Source organism: Notechis scutatus, chromosome 11, assembly GCF_049901735.1.
Source record: "Notechis scutatus isolate UNSWTSFEM ecotype Mainland chromosome 11, rNotScu1.2, whole genome shotgun sequence".
Taxonomy (NCBI): domain Eukaryota; kingdom Metazoa; phylum Chordata; class Lepidosauria; order Squamata; family Elapidae; genus Notechis; species Notechis scutatus.
This window is the reverse complement of record NC_142019.1, coordinates 8,426,256-8,441,988: the sequence shown is the minus strand read 5'-3', so window position 1 is coordinate 8,441,988 and position 15,733 is coordinate 8,426,256. Positions and strand designations below refer to the sequence as shown.

The 15,733-nt window shown below is 45.3% G+C and overlaps 1 protein-coding gene across 11 annotated transcripts in view; it reads right to left on the bottom strand.

The window, feature by feature from the left end:
* AP3B2 (adaptor related protein complex 3 subunit beta 2) overlaps positions 1-15,733 on the bottom strand; it is a 47,682-nt gene that overhangs the window by 116 nt on the left and 31,833 nt on the right. For 6 of the 11 annotated variants that reach the window (XM_087972920.1, XM_087972919.1, XM_087972918.1 and 3 more), the window contains 9 exons: positions 15,020-15,200; positions 13,728-13,803; positions 12,148-12,254; positions 10,640-10,871; positions 8,908-8,992; positions 5,832-5,929; positions 4,765-4,788; positions 1,628-1,766; positions 35-318 (listed from right to left, as the gene is read on the bottom strand). In XM_087972920.1, coding sequence (XP_087829046.1) covers positions 165-318; positions 1,628-1,766; positions 4,765-4,788; positions 5,832-5,929; positions 8,908-8,992; positions 10,640-10,871; positions 12,148-12,254; positions 13,728-13,803; positions 15,020-15,200 — 1,096 coding nt within the window. In that variant the 3' untranslated portion in view covers positions 35-164. Of the gene's footprint in view, positions 319-1,627; positions 1,767-4,764; positions 4,789-5,831; positions 5,930-8,907; positions 8,993-10,639; positions 10,872-12,147; positions 12,255-13,727; positions 13,804-15,019; positions 15,201-15,733 lie in introns of all 11 variants that reach the window. The other 5 variants (XM_087972921.1, XM_087972914.1, XM_087972916.1 and 2 more) reach the window with 2 other exon arrangements.

Below are 15,733 nucleotides of genomic sequence, written 5' to 3'. Positions count from 1 at the left end.
CACGCAGAGACACACATACACACAACTTCACTCTCCTCCAAGCATTGCTTTCCACGTGGACTACAACAGAAATATTGGGAGTGTAGGCCTCGGCCAAGAGAAGCGTTGGCTAAGATGATTGATATCCCTGGGAGATGAGAGATGGACTCCCCGTTCCACTTCGATCACTCCTGGGTCAAGGAGTGGATGATGTCTTTCACCAGCATGGTACCAATCAACATCTTTTCACTGTTGATGGTCAGCTGGGCCGAGTTGTCCGACTTCTTCTCCAGGGTGATCAAGATGAGACACTCGCCGCTCACTGTTTTAGCAGCAAACCTGGCCGGGAGAAAACAACCAAGGAAACCAGCAACAAAAAAACATTTAAGAGTGGCTGCAAATATTAGAATAACGTTCCTAACCAATATCTTTCTGGACATGTACGGTCTGTAATCTCCAAGGTAGAAACCCAGCAAGATTAAAAAGGCAGAAGTTGGTTGGAGAAAGGAAATTGGAGTTTGCAAGAGTTTGCAAAATTCTAAGAGCTAGGAAGTACCTAGTGAAAGGCAGTTTTTATTTATGATTTTTTTTATTTGTTAGATTTTTATTATCCTGCCTTTATTTTTACAAATAATTCAAGGTGGCAAACACATTTAACCCTCCTTCCTTCTCCTATTTTTTCTCATTACAACAACCTGTAAGGTGACTTGGGCCGAGAGAGAGGGACTGGTGCAAAGTCACCCAGCCAGCTTTCATGCCTAAAATGGGACTAGAACTCACAGCCTCCTGGCGATTAGCCTAAAACCATCCAGCTGGTTTTCATGCCTAAAACGGGACTAGAACACAGTTTCCTAGGGATTGGCCCAGAGTCACCCAGCGGGCTTCTATCCCCTATAATACCACACTATAAAAAAGGTGTTGAAGCTCTAGAAAAAGTGCAGAGAAGAGCAACCAGGATGATGAGGGGATTGGAGACTAAAACATAAAGAACCGTTACAGGAGCTGGGCCTGGCTAGTCTAGGGAAGAGAAGGACCAGGGGAGACAGGATAGCAGTCTTCCAATATTTGAGGGGCTGCCCCAGAGAGGAGGAAGGGGTCAAGCTATTTTCCAAAGCACCAGAAGGCCAGACAAGGAATAATGGATGGAAACTGAACAAGGAGAGATTCAACCTGGAAATGAGAAACTTTCTGACAGAACAATCATTGGAACAGAAGTTGCCTTCAGAAGTTGTGGGAGCTTCATCACTGGAGACTTTCAAGAAGAGACTGGACTGCCATTTGTCAGAAATGGTGTAGGGTCTCCTGCTTGGGTGGTGGGTTGGGCTAGATGACCTACAAGGTCCCTTCCAACTCTGATTATCTGTATCCCCAAACTGGCACTAGAATTCACTATCTCCTGGTGATTGGCTAAAAGCCATCCATGTCTTTTCATGCCTAAGATGGGACTAGAACTCACTGTCCCTGGCTTTCTACCCTGACCAAACTGGCTCTGTTTGGCTGGAAATCTTTAGCAAAATAGCGTAGTGAGACGTCCAGATGTACTTCCAAAGAGAGGATCCGCAATGGATCCAAGGAATCTCTCCTTCCAAGGGAGGATCCAATAAAGGCAGCCAAGAGTAGGGGAAAAAACAGCAGCCATTTTCTTCACCTGTATTCTTTGTCCGAACCGCAGGGCACCCGGCTGACGTTGGCAGCCGCTGTCACCTTTTGCACAATCACGTGGTCACTCTGGTAGGTGTCCGGAAGACTCAGCTTCTCTGTGATTTCACTCATCCCTGTTAGCTTCCCTGGAGGTTAGGAAAGACAGAAACAATAACAATTCAGGCATTTTTTTTCAGTGCCGTTGTAACTTGAATGGCCACTAAGTGAAATGATTGTAAAATGAGGACTTACCTGTACTGGGCACTGTGAAATGATCCCCCTTCATGGGCTAATATGTTTCAAAATGGACGCCATCTTGTGCAGGGATGGGCAACGATGCCAATTTTACAATCCGTGGACTTCAATTCCCAGAATTCCTGATTCGGCATGGCTGGCTCAGGAATTCTGGGAGTTGAAGTCCATAGGTTATAAAGCTGGCATTGTTGCTTACCCCAGATTGTGTCTACGTCAAACTGGGACTGGGAGATCTACGTTGAAACCCACCCTCAGCTATAGAAAGGTCACTTTGAGTCAATCACTGTCCTTCAACCCAACTTTTCTCACAAGGGTGTCATGGTTGGAACAAGTCAACAACCTCTCTTAAGTTTCAGAAGAAACGACAGACATAAAAGTCAAGCAAGTGAACAATTCTAGCTTACTCCTTGCTACGTTATGTACAGAATCCAAAATGGCGCTTCCCTGCGGTTTAGCTAAATAAAAAGATACTGATTAAGGCCTTCCAAAGTGAGGTGGAACCAAGGCGAGTCAAAAATCACGTCCGAACATGCAAACTCTTGTGGAATGTATTGCACTCCCTAGAGAATTGTGCATTTTCAACGCTTCAGTGGAGACCCTCAAAAGTCAGGAACCTTTTTAATATCAAGCACCACTTCCAGAATTAGTATTTTCCATTAGTCACGGGAGCAGGCAAGTTAAGAAAGTGGGTTAATAGGTTAATTAATGGAGCCCGCTGTGCAGGAACTTGGGGGGGGGGGGGCTCCTCTCTGAATTGGGTTTGAAGAGTGAAGTTTTCATGCCAAGAGGTGGTTCGTGGGGGCATGCAGGAAGTGTGGTGTTCAACAGCAGCCCAGGAAATGCCAAATGGTCTGTCTAAGACACAGGAGGCAGGAAGAGTGACCAGGATGGAAGGAACAGCAAGGTGCTCAAAATCTAACCCCAACATCCCTCTCACCAGGAAATCTGCCTGACGTTGCTTGTGGTGAGAAGTAGGGTACAAAAGACATGCAGAGGGAAGCAGAGAAGAAGCTAAGGGACAACAATGCTGGAAAACCTTAAGACTGGATTCACACAGTCCACTAGGCCAGGTGTCCAACCCTTTAAGATGTGCGGACTTCAACTCCCAGCATGGGAAATTCTAAAAATTGAAGTCCACAGGCCTTAAAATTGCCAAGGTTGAATGCACCCCCCCCCCAGCATTAGGCCATGTTACCGTGATAAACCAGAATTGGCTGGATTCAGACGACACGTGAAATCTCAAAAAAAAAGCAAGCGTATTTTGGTATGGTGTCCTGGGCATGCGGTCACATGATCAAATTTTGGGCGCTTGGCAAAAGGACCACCCTGGTGGCTGCTTTCTGCATCTCACGGTCACGTGACGGGGTTTTACGAGAGTTTTTGCCAAACCCCAAAAGTGACTTCCAGTTTTTGGCAACACTGAACTTCTTCTGACTTGAGGAAGCTTCTTGGATGAGAAGCGAAACGTCTTCAAGGAAAAACGAACTCCGGTTGAAGCCTTTTGAAAAAAATCACCTTTGGGACTAAGGACTGCAGGGTTTGTTAAAGAACCCCACAGCGCCTTTACGACTGCTGCAAAAAAAAGGATGGTGAAATTGTAAAATGTGACCGTCACGACTTATGTCCGTGATGGGCAAGCTCCATTTCTGTGATAAGTCATATTGTGTATTGTGTATACATAAGTGTATTGATCTTTAATTAGGAGAGCAGGAGAAGCAGAGGGCAGATCTACAGGAAGAGGCAAGAAGGGGGTCCAAGACAGAAGCCATCCTAGCACCAGAAAGAGGGAAAGGGTGGGGGTCAGCCTGTTTGGACAGCAGCGCCTGGGCTTAGGGCCAGGCAGGAGGGGAAGCAGGAGAGGGGCAGGGCTGTTTGGACAGCAAGAAGAGAGAGAGAGAGAGAGAGAGAGAGAGAGACAGAGACAGAGACAGAGAAAGAGACAGAGACAAGGAAAGGAAAGGAAAGGAAAGGAAAGGAAAGGAAAGGAAAGGAAAGGAAAGGAAAGGAAAGGAAAGGAAGGAAGAGAAAAAGGGAGAGAGAAAGAAAAAGAAAGAGAAAAAATGAAGGAAGGAAGGAGGGAAGGAAAAAGAGGAAAAACAAAGAAAGAAAAAGAGAGAAAGGAAGGAAAGGAAGGAGGGGAGAGACAGAAAGGAAGGAAGGAAGGGAGAGAGAAAAGGAAAGAAAGAAAAAGAAAGGAAGAAAAAGAAAAAAGGAAAGGAGGAAAAGAGAGAAAGATGAAAGAAAGAAAAAGGAAAAGAGAGAGAGAAAGGAAAAGAAGGAAGGGAAAGAGAAAAGGAAAGAAAAATATAGAAAAAGAAAGAAAAAGGAAGGAAGAAAAAGGAAAGAATGAAAAGAGAGAGGAAAGAAAAAAAGAAAAGAGAGAGAAAGGAAAAGAAGGAAGGAAGGGAGAGAGAGAGAGAGAGAAAGGAACGAAAAGAAAAAGGAAAGAAGGAAGGAAGAAAAAGGAAGGAAGGAAGAAAAAGAGAGAGAAAGAAAGGAAAGGAAGGAAGGGAGAAAGAAAAGGAAAGAAAAAGAAAGAAAGAAAAAGAAAAAAGGAAAGAAGGAAAAGAAAGATGAAAGAAAAAGAGAGAGAAAGGAAAAGAAGGAAGAGAGAGAGAGAAAAGGAAAGAAAAAAGATAGAAAAAGGAAGGAAGAAAAAGAAAGAAAAAAGGAAAGGAAAAGAGAAGAAAGAAAGAGAGAGAGAGAGAAAGGAAAAGAAAGAAGGAAGGGAGAGAGAGAGAGAAAAGGAACAAAAAGAAAAAGAAAGGAAAGAAGGAAGGAAGAAAGAAAGAAAAAGAAAGAAAGACAGACAGACCATTTGGGGAAGCATGGCTAGTAGCATTGTGGCCAAAGGAGCAGAGAGGTGTAGCATCTGTGGCTGGCACTTACCCACGGCCGTCCTTAACAGATGCTCTATGGAAAAAAAATGGGGTGGGGGGTGGAGAATGCACGAGGCAGCGGAAAAGAACAGAGCACAACAATTAGCACCAGCAGAGTCCAGGGATGTTGCTGCCTCTACAGCCAAGCAGGGCCGGAGGAGAACATGAGGGGTCTGGAAAGATATTCTCCTTCTGGGGAAAGAGGCGTCTTTCCCACGTCTCTACTGACCAAGGGAGGGCGGCACCCAGAGTAAATCCACAAGAAGTTTAGGAGAAAGAGAAGGTGGCACAGGTAGGTGGAGCACAGGTGGGGAGGCCCTCAACCAAGGAAGGAAATCAATCTATCCCGGGTGTTTAAACACATCTGCAAGGTGCATAAAAAGTAGGCAGATCTTTGAAGGTGACCACCAAGAGGTGGGATTCAGCTGGTTCTGACCAGTTCTGGAGAACCGGTAGCGGAAATTTTGAGTAGTTCAGAGAACTAGCAAATCCCGCCTCTGACTGGCCCCTCCCCCATCTATTCTCCGCCTCCCATTGAGTCCCAGCTGATCGGCTGGGTCTTCTTTGGTTGCCCTGCATCGGAGAACGGAGCTGAAAAGCAGGCCAGTGGGGTGGGGAGGGAAGGGGGATTTTGCAGGATCCTTCCCCAGCCCCACCCACCAAGCCACACCACGCCCACCAAGCCACACCACGCCCACCAAGTCACACCCACAGAACTGGTAGTGAAAAAAATTAGAACCCCACTACCACTACTGGTGGCCACCATCTTGATGTCTTTGACCACATGCTGCAGAGACCTTTCCCCCATCTACCCCATGGTTCTTCGGAGGTATATTGTCCATAAGATTGTCTCCCAAGGAAGTCAAATGGTCACCCTCCCCATTTCAAGAGGCTGGGGTCTGGTTGGCCCTTGGTCCTGGGTGGGCTTCCCATCGGAAGAGTTCATAGGAGGCTGGAGAAAGCTGTGCGGAAGTCAACATGGACCTCCTTGAGCAGAGGTTTGTGAACCTGTTTATGTGAACAGCATGAAATACCTGGGCCTTTCCCCATTTCTCCTACCCCCCCAAACTCACTCACCTTGTTCCTTCTTGAATTCGTTTTCGCTCATGAACACTGGAGCCATAAGCTCCCCAACGGGTGATTGGATGGACAGGTAAAACTGGCGGGTGTGTGTGCTGGAGACAGAAACACAGCAGCCAAACTAAGTTAGCATTTACAGTGCTAAGGAGAAATTAAATCACTTGCAAAAATCACCACTCTGCAATTTGTCTCTTGCAACAGCTGTTGCCCCTTCCTATTCTTTCTACTGGTTTCCTGCTCCCCTGTTTAATAAAATTCTTTTTATACTGTTGCCATTTTGGAAAGGGGGAATCCTCTGTATGTTCCTTTCCAAGATCCTGTATTGTGTTTTTAAGTTTCCAAATTGGAAGACAAGCAGATGGATGAACTAACAGCCAGAATTCTCCAGCCAGCGTGGTCTCCTGGGTTGAAAATTCAGGGAGTTGACATCTACATTGTGGAATAGAGAAACACTAGCTTAGACTCAAAATTATACCTGCCATTGCACACCTTTCAATCCGTATTTTGTTAGTTTTTCAACTGCACTTAAAACTCACACCTGGTTCTAGACAATCGTAAGATTTGGTCGCCCGTATAAGCAATTCTTCAAGCTGGATCTAATTTCCCCAGGCCATCCCTTGCCAGCTGAGGTTTTTAAATTTTTCCTTCTTCTATCACTTTCTCAAACGCCTATTTTATAGAAAGCAATATTTAAAGAGAAAGCTTAACGGGAGAGAGCTTAGTCACGAATGCTGCTTTATTGATGCTTTGATTTCCAAACCTCCCTGGGATGCTTATGATTCAGCTTGTGACTCAGCATGCAAAGAGGGCAAACCTTTGAACCCAGGGCTGACAAGACAAATGTCTCAGCGCTGGCAGAGAAAGCTTGGGGGAGGGTAATCCTTCGGCTTCTGACTACAATGGAGTCCAACATTTCTATTGTTGAGGGAGACATTCGTGACGTGAGTTCGGTCCAGGGGTGGGATCCGACCGGTGCAACTACTGGTTCGGTGATTTTGCAATTTGTGTAAATGGCCGCTTTAAACCAATATTTTGTAGACTCTTAAGGAAAATGTGGGAGGTTTCCATGCTCGAAGCAAAACATCCACCTCAGGTGTGACTTTGTTTGCAAAATCAGGGGTCTCTGTTGTGGTTCGCTGGCAGCCTGTGCAGACAGCAGCAGAATTGGACAGTGGGGAAGAACGGGGACCAGTCCAGGAGTCTGGAGAGGACTCGGACGAGGGTCCTGCATCCGATGCAGGGATGGGACCAGGACCATCTGGGAGTGGGGTGCTGCCTCAGGAGCCTTCAGAGTCTGGCAGCAGCGAGGCAGAGGACCCAGGGGAGCCTGTTCCCAGTACGTGCATGTGCAGAGCTGCTAGAAGGTGAGAGCAGCTGAGGGAAAAGGGGTGATTCGGAAGTAAGGCTGGGAGGTGATTGCCCCTCCCATAAGGTATAAAGGAGGTGCAAAGGTAGAGAAACCTTTGCAGGAAGCAAAGTCGTTCACTCTGTTCGGATTAAACCTTGAAGCTCTATGTGGACTTTGTACTTTATTTGGCTTGTTACAGTTAATGTGGCACTTTAGTTGTTGGCAGCAGCTCAAAGGAGAGAAAGGTGGGTGCTTATCTCGAGGGACTGTTTGGGACTCACTACAGGCTGGGAATGAACATAATTCCCAATGCTGAAATAAACCAAGAGTTGTTTTAACTAAGTGTGTGCTTAATTACGGTTTTGGGAAGCCTTGGTCAGAACAGTCTCTAACCCTCGCAACTTGAAGTCTGCCAGGCTTCAAGTTGCCAAGGTTGGAGACCCCTGTCATAAATATTTTTTTAGAAAAATCAAAGGTGTGTGACTTCCAGCCAGAGCAGCAGCAGATCATCAGTTACCTGCAGAGTTTGGTGGCACCCCTGGAAAATTTGAAACATCAGAGTTGGAACAGGCTGTCCTCGGGGAAAATTTATCTACATGGTTACAAAGACTCAACATCAACTCAATGCAGGTAGTTCTTGAACGAGTCCCCGAGTCATGTGATCACCCTTTGGGAATCTTCTGACAAGAGAAGTCAACGGGGAAGCCAGTTTCAACTTAACAACCAGGTTACTTAACTTATCAACTCTTCGCAAGCGTGGAAAGAAAAGTTGGAAAATGGGGCAAAACTCACTTAAATGCCTCCCTTAGCAACACAAATTTTGGGCTCACTGGTGGCCGTAAGTCAAGGACTACTGCCTGTATAATCGATCGACTAAGCTCTTTGGGATGGAGTAGGCTTCTGAGAGCAATCACTTTGAAAGCACCTGTAACAGCCTCACAACATGTGTCCAATGGTTCCTTCCAATGATTGCTGAGACCTAGTTTAGATGGCAATTACGGGATTCGTTCCCATCATAGGTGGAGATGGCCATCCATGTTTAACACAGGGCTAGGCAAACTTTAAAGGACAAACTCTAAGGGACGTGGTGGCTCAGTGGCTAAGATGCCGAGCTTGTTGATCAGAAAGGTGGGCAGTTCGGCGGTTCGAATCCCTAGCCCCACGTCACGGAGTGAGCTCCCGTTACTTGTCCCAGCTTCTGCCAACCTAGCAGTTTGAAAGCAGGTAAAAATGTAAGTAGAAAAATAGGGACCACTTTAGTGGGAAGGTAAGAGCGCTCCGTGTGCCTTCAGTGTTTAGTCACGCCGGCCACATGACCACGGAGACGTCTTCGGACAGCGCTGGCTCTTCGGCTTTGTAACGGAGATGAGCACCACCCCCTAGAGCCGGAAACAACTAACACGCAGGTGCGAGGGGAACCTTTACATTTATCTAGACAAACTCATGGAGGATTGGCCCTTCAATAGCAGTAGCTTGGTTGCTATTCCCAGAATCATAATAAATTGCTGGAGGGCAGCCCTGGAAAGCCGTCATCCCCTTTCCCCTTCCCTTACAAATTTCTTAAATCCATCTGGTTGGCATCTCTTTGACACCAAAAGTAGAACTATATAAGTTCTTGATCTCTTGCAGCAGGACTCATCCTTCTGTTCTTCAAACCCATTTGCCCTGACTGTTGTTGTAGGGAAAAGCACAAACTGCAGCAAAATGAACTATGCAGGGACTCACCACAATTGGAAACTGGCCACCTGGGTAGAGTCACAGAAGTCTATGCCCATCACCACGCTGACCGTTTCCCCAGGGGCCAAAGACTCTGCAAGCAGAGGGAAAAAAGCCAGAGAGAAGGATATTAGCAGAGTAATTGTCTACACGTCTACCAGACCAGGGCAATAAAGAGATTTTCTTAGCTCTCAAACAGCATGCGGTGAAGCATGTCAAATGGCCAGGAGTGATTGTAAATACACCGGACAGTTGCATTTCTTGTCCCCAAATCAAACACGTCACTAGCACTGATGATGTTACCTAGTTTGGGTAATGAAACGTCTGCAAGAAAACAAGCCAGCTCAGAGAGCCCCAAGGAGCCCTTAAACACACTGACTATAATGCTGTTTTCTCCAGTGTGGGGTTTTCCATTGTAGACTGAATGATGACTCCACCCAAACTAGAAATGCTGGAAATTGTACTTTCGATTCCCTAGAGAGCAACAGGTTATGGAAGGGTCCTTTCACTAGGTTGGCCAAGTGATCATTATCTATAGAATAGAATATTTGTAGCTCAAATTGAACTGTGGGATCCGCGGTGCTCTCTGTGCTTGGTTATTTCCTTCCATTACCAAAGGATGTCATCTAATTCAAGTATTGAAATGTCTGCAAGAAAACAACCAAGCTCAGAGAGCATGAAGAATCCACAGTTCTCCTTCTCTTCCTCCACTTCTTCCACTTCCTCCTCATCTTCCTCCCTTCTCCTCCACTCTGCAAACCCTCCTCCGTTCTAGCACTGATGTTGTTATCTAGTTGGATCATTAAATGTCTGCAAGAAAACAACCAAGTTCAGAGAGCACTAAAAATTCCATCGTCCTCCTCTTCCTCCATTCTGCAAACCCTCCTCCGTTCTAGCACTGATGTTGTTATCTAGTTGGGTCATGAAATGTCTGCAAGAAAACTACCAAGCTCAGACAGCACCAAAAGCCTGCACAGTTCAACCTAAGCTACAAATATTCTCTTCTTCAGTGATCAGTATCTGTCATGCCCCTGTCGGAGTCTGAATCCGAGGAGGAAGATGAACAGCTGACAGGGAGTGTGGCTGTGGAGGAAACTGGGGAAGGGCAAAGTCCAGCTGGGCAGAGCAGGGGAGAGGTATGAAATTCAGAGGAAGACGCAGGCCCACCCCCTCTTCATCCTAGGGCATGCAAGGAGGAACAGAGAAGAGAGCAATGTGGGTTATGTGGCTTATGGGGGAGGAAAGGGCCCTGATTCCCTTCATTAGCCACAGCTGGGAAGAGAGTTTAAAAGAGATGCATGCTGACTGCAGCAGCAGCTGGGAGCAAATATGAGTCAACAAGATAGTGTTGACTTTGATTATCCGTTCCTGGCGTCTTCCCAGCCATGTGGAGTTACTGCAGTGCCTTCATGCCTGGAATTCTTGCTCCTGCCCTGTTGGACTAATTACCTCATTTTGCCTTGATTGGACTTATGGTTTTTGACCACATTCTGGACTTGATTCTCTGCAGCCAAAGGCTTGATTCCTGGGAGAGTTTTTCTCCAACCCAGCCAGGAACCAGGACATCGAGGGCAAAGTTGGAGCTAATAAAAGGGACTCCTAATGATTATCTGACTGTGTTGCCTTTGTGCCACGCCCCTTTGGGCCATCACAGTATCCCGAGGCTCACCTGAAGATGCCTCCTTCCCAACACCGTTCACCACTCATTCCAGACAGAGCATTATACACACGTGCCCCGTACCAATCTCCTTGAACTCCTGGAGACGCATGCCTGAGAGAAGCTTGGGCTCAGTCACACGGATGTTTTTCACTTCAGTTGCCATGTTGTTGCAGATCTGGATCTGCACAGCTACCATGCGGGGGTCGGGAGCGAAAGGTTGCCGGTTGAAATAGTATTCCACCGAGAGTCCTTCCCCAGTCATGCGATGCAGCAGCTTGTATTTCTTCACTGCCCCAAAGACTGGACTGATCATCTACAGATGGTAGAGCAAAAGAAGAAGAAGAAGAAAACCAAGTTGACACAACCGCTCTTCAGATATTACTACATTTCTTTTTTTTTTTTTGTGATTATTTTTTTTTATTTTTAACATGCAATAAATCCATTCCAAACGTGTGTCGATTAGATACATATTTCATGTGCTTAACAGTTACTAATAATATTTTTCTTAACAGTATAACAATATAATAATAATCACATTCCCATATATATAAGTAATATTCAGTATGTCTATTACACTAGTTTCTCTTATTGCTTTATAAATACATCTAATCCCTTTTAATTAATTTTATTTTCTAGCCATTTATAAAACAAGTCCCATACCATGTAATATTCAGATTCTTCTTTTTCTTTAATTTCTAATGTTAATCTATTCATTTCTGCACATTCAAATATTTTTTTCAATTACTTTTTCCTCTATTGGTATCTTATCATTTTTCCAATTTTGAGCAAATACAATTCTAGCTGCTGTTAATACATGTATAATTAAGTATGTTTTTTCTTTGCTATAACTTTCAGGTACCATTCCTAATAAGCATATTTCACAGGCTTCAAATCGATATCTTGTTTAATCGTTTTTTCCAACCATGTGTGTATTTTGGTCCAATATCTTTTAGCTTTTATACAAATCCATCACATATGGTAAAGATATTATTACATTTCTAAGGATAAAAATAAGGATATCTATGCCCAGTTAGTTTGGGAAGAAATCTATCTCCTTTTAGAGATGTAGTAGCACCTAGCTACAAATCAGGAGCTAGAAGCCAAAACAATGACCATCAGCATCTCAGTTAGGGTTTCAAGCTGATGTTCTTCCCAGTCTTGTTTGTGATGGATTGAACCTGGGATAGGCAAGGTCTTAATGCTGATATCTCTCTCTCTTCCTTGCCCCATTGAGGTCATAGACTCCACACTCAAGAATTAATTTTCTAACAAGCACAGCCAGAAAAAGCACTGCACCTTTAACACCCAGGCATAGAATTATCATAACTTGGGCTGTCTTGCAGCCATGTCAAGAAATGAAGAGCAATGCATAGTAGTTAGTACACTGGAGCAAATCTTGAGAAGTTCAAATTCTAAGGTCCAATCTCAAATCAATCAAGTTCAACTCTGGTCCCTGTTTTAAAAGCGTGTTCTATCTCACAAGTATATTGAGGGGACTGTAAACGGATGGACACCACATTTGCTGCTTTGAGATGGTTAATAGCCTTTATTGTCTACCTTTCCAAACCAGAATCAGAGAGATCACTCACAGCTGTAGTTAAAGAAGTGTCCGTCAAGGTGAGTCCTTCCAGATCGGTCACGAGGCTAGTGGAGAGAACTGGGCTGCTGGTAACCGGCTGCAAAGATGGGGGTGTGACTGTGGGTTGAAGAAACAGAAAGCCAAGAATCAATATTGTATACTTCAAGACTGATTCAAAGTGGAGAGGGAAAATAATAGAAATTAGACCAGACATGGTTGAGAACAGCTTAGAATAAAGCAGTCACTCAATGCAAGCTAGACAGACTTCAGCACCATGGACAGATCTCATAATTTAGATAGCCGTGGACAGCCATTCATAAATTGCTATGGAGGTATTGATGTATCTCCAAGATATGTTGAGTAGATAATACTCAGCCATGGATGTGTTATAGGTCCATATGAAGGTATGGGGGAATATGACTGTGTAATTAAATGCTTCTGCATAAGGAGTTTACTAAGCATAAGTAAATAATAATATAATTTAATAATATAATATATATATATATATATATGATATATAATAATATAAATAATATAATTTAATAATATAATTTAATAATTAATAATTTAATAAGCATAAGGATTTACTAAGCCAGTGGTGGCTAACCTTTTTGAGCTCCTGTGCCAAAAATTGTGTGCGCGCTTGCATGCTCGTGCTTGCGTGCCAGCACCCAGAAGGCAATGCGTGCCCACCCACACCCTATACATGCGCACACAATCCCCACCCCCACCCCCTTACCTGCACTGCACCTCACAGCTGATTTTCAGCAACCTTGAGGCCTTTTGGGGCCTCCCAGAGGCTTGAGGAAGGCTTCTGCAGGCTTTGCAGAGGCCAAAAACTAGGCCCATTTTGTCACTTCCGGTATTGTCGGAAAAACAGGAAGTGACAAAACGGGCCTAGTTTTCGGCCTGCAAATCCTGCAGAAGCCTTTCTCAAACCTCTGGGAGGCCCCCAAAGGCCTCAAACCTGCCGAAAATCAGCGGTGAGGTGCGCGCATGTGCAGTGAGGTAAATTTGCCTGCAGCTCACGTGCCAGCACAAATGGCTCTGCGTGCCACCTGTGGCACACATGCCATAGGTTCGCCATCATGGCACTAAGCTAAAGGTCTCCAAACTTGGTAATTTTAAGACTTCTGGACTTCAACTCCCAGAATTACCCAGCCAATTCTGGGAGTTGAAATCTACAAGTCTTAAAGTTGCCAAGTTTGGAGACTACTGTCCTAAATTTTGGAGCCACTGGAGGAGGAAATCTCCCATCATTCATGGAAAGAAAGGTACAGAAGAACAACCCAAAAAATCCAGATTTATGGCTCTTGGACATATAGTGAAACAATCACCTGGAAGCTCATTTAAAGGAGCCGTCCCAAAGCTCACACTTTCCAAATGCATGGATTTCAAATCCTAGAACTTTCCAGCCAACACAACCATTGTTAAGGATTTGAGAAGTTTAAATCCATACATCTACCCAGTGCCCAGGCTATGGAAAGCTAAAAAGGAATAAAAGTTATCCCAGGGGAACAGTCCTGGAGAAGGTTTAAGAGAAAGATTAAGAAGGAGGCTGAGAAGGAGGGCTGGGTGAGGGATGCTTACAGTCATCCAGATCAAGCAGCGAGATCTCCTTTGATCCTTTCTTGGCTGCTTTAGGAGGTGGTTTCCTGCTGGAAAGCTGAAAGAGAAAAGACAAAAGGAAACAGAAGCCAGAGATGGAACCACAACTCCAGGCAGGCCTGGTGGGGTTGGGAACCGTAAGAGACTCCAAACAACAAACGGAATTAGATTAAACTGGAGATCTGCTCAATCACGGAGTTAAATCATATGTTTTTAATTTTATTTATTTACTTATATCCCACCTTTATTATTTTTATAAATAACTGAAGGCAGCGAACGTATAAAATGCTCCATCCTCTTCCCCACAACAACCCTGCAAGGTAGATTGGGCTGAGAGAGGGACTGCAAGCAAAGTCACCCATCTGGATTTCATGCCTAAGGTGGGACCAGAACTCACCGTCTCCTGGTGATTGGCCCAAAGTCACCCATCCAGCTTTGTCTAAGGTGGGACTAGAACTCATCGTCTCCTAGTGATTGGCCCAAAGTCACCCATCCAGCTTTGTCTAAGGTGGGACTAGAACTCATCGTCTCCTGGTGATTGGCCCAAGTCACCCATCCAGCTTTATCTAAGGTGGGACTAGAACTCACCGTCTCCTGGTGATTGGCCCAAAGTCACCCATCCAGCTTTGTCTAAGGTGGGACTAGAACTCACCGTCTCCTGGTGATTGGCCCAAAGTCACCCATCCAGCTTTGTCTAAGGTGGGACTAGAACTCATCGTCTCCTAGTGATTGGCCCAAAGTCACCCATCCAGCTTTGTCTAAGGTGGGACTAGAACTCATCGTCTCCTAGTGATTGGCCCAAAGTCACCCATCCAGCTTTGTCTAAGGTGGGACTAGAACTCATCGTCTCCTGGTGTTTGGCCCAAAGTCACCCATCCAGCTTTGTCTAAGGTGGGACTAGAACTCATCGTCTCCTGGTGTTTGGCCCAAAGTCACCCATCCAGCTTTGTCTAAGGTGGGACTAGAACTCATCGTCTCCTGGTGATTGGCCCAAAGTCACCCATCCAGCTTTGTCTAAGGTGGGACTAGAACTCATCGTCTCCTGGTGTTTGGCCCAAAGTCACCCATCCAGCTTTCATGCCTAAGGTGTGTTAAAACTCGCTTTCTCTTGGTGTTGAGCTAAAAGTCATCCAGCTGACTTTCATGCCTAAGGCAGGACTAGAACTCACAGTCTCCTGGTTCCCAGCTTAAGGTCTTCCCCACCAGGCCCAACTGCTCTTGCATGAGCCTGGTGCCCACGTTTTTCATCCACGCCTACCCTTCTCGCTCCTTACCAGCTTTTTCTTCTTGGACTCCTCTGGTTCGGACTCAGACTCCGATTCGGTTGAGCTACTTTCAGACAAGCTGTCCTCTTCGGATGAGGAGGAGGTCGAGTCTTCCTTTACTCCCTGGGGAGATAGTTTTTTCTTGCTCCTTTCCTTTCCTCCTCTTCCTCCTCCTTCCTCTTCCTCCTCACTAGCATTTAGAGGAAAGAAATAGAGAATTGGGTCGTCTCCTTATTTCTTGTTGAGATGGAGGACGTCTTTTCCAAGTCCACATTGCCCTGTCATTGGCTCCAAACTCCATTTAGAATAGAATAGAGCTGGAAGGGACCTTGGAGGTCTTCTAGTCCAGCCCCCTACTCAAGGAGAAGAACCTATACTATTTCAGACAAATAGCCATCCAGTCTCTTCTTAAAAACCTCCAGTGAGGAAGCAGCCACAACTTCTGGTGGCAAGCTGTTCCACTGGTTAATTGTCCTCACTGTTAGGAAGTTTCTCCTTAATTCCAGGTTGCGTCTCTCCTTGATTAGTTTCCATCCGTTATTTCTTGTCCTGCCCTCTGGGGCTTTGGAGAATAATTTGACCCCATCTTCTGAAATACTGCTCTCATGTCACCCCTAATGTCACACCTTCTACAGAGGAATTATTGAGTCTATCATCTGCATCTCTATAACTGTCTGGTTTGGTTCTGCAACCCAACAGGACAGACACAGACTTCAGAGGATA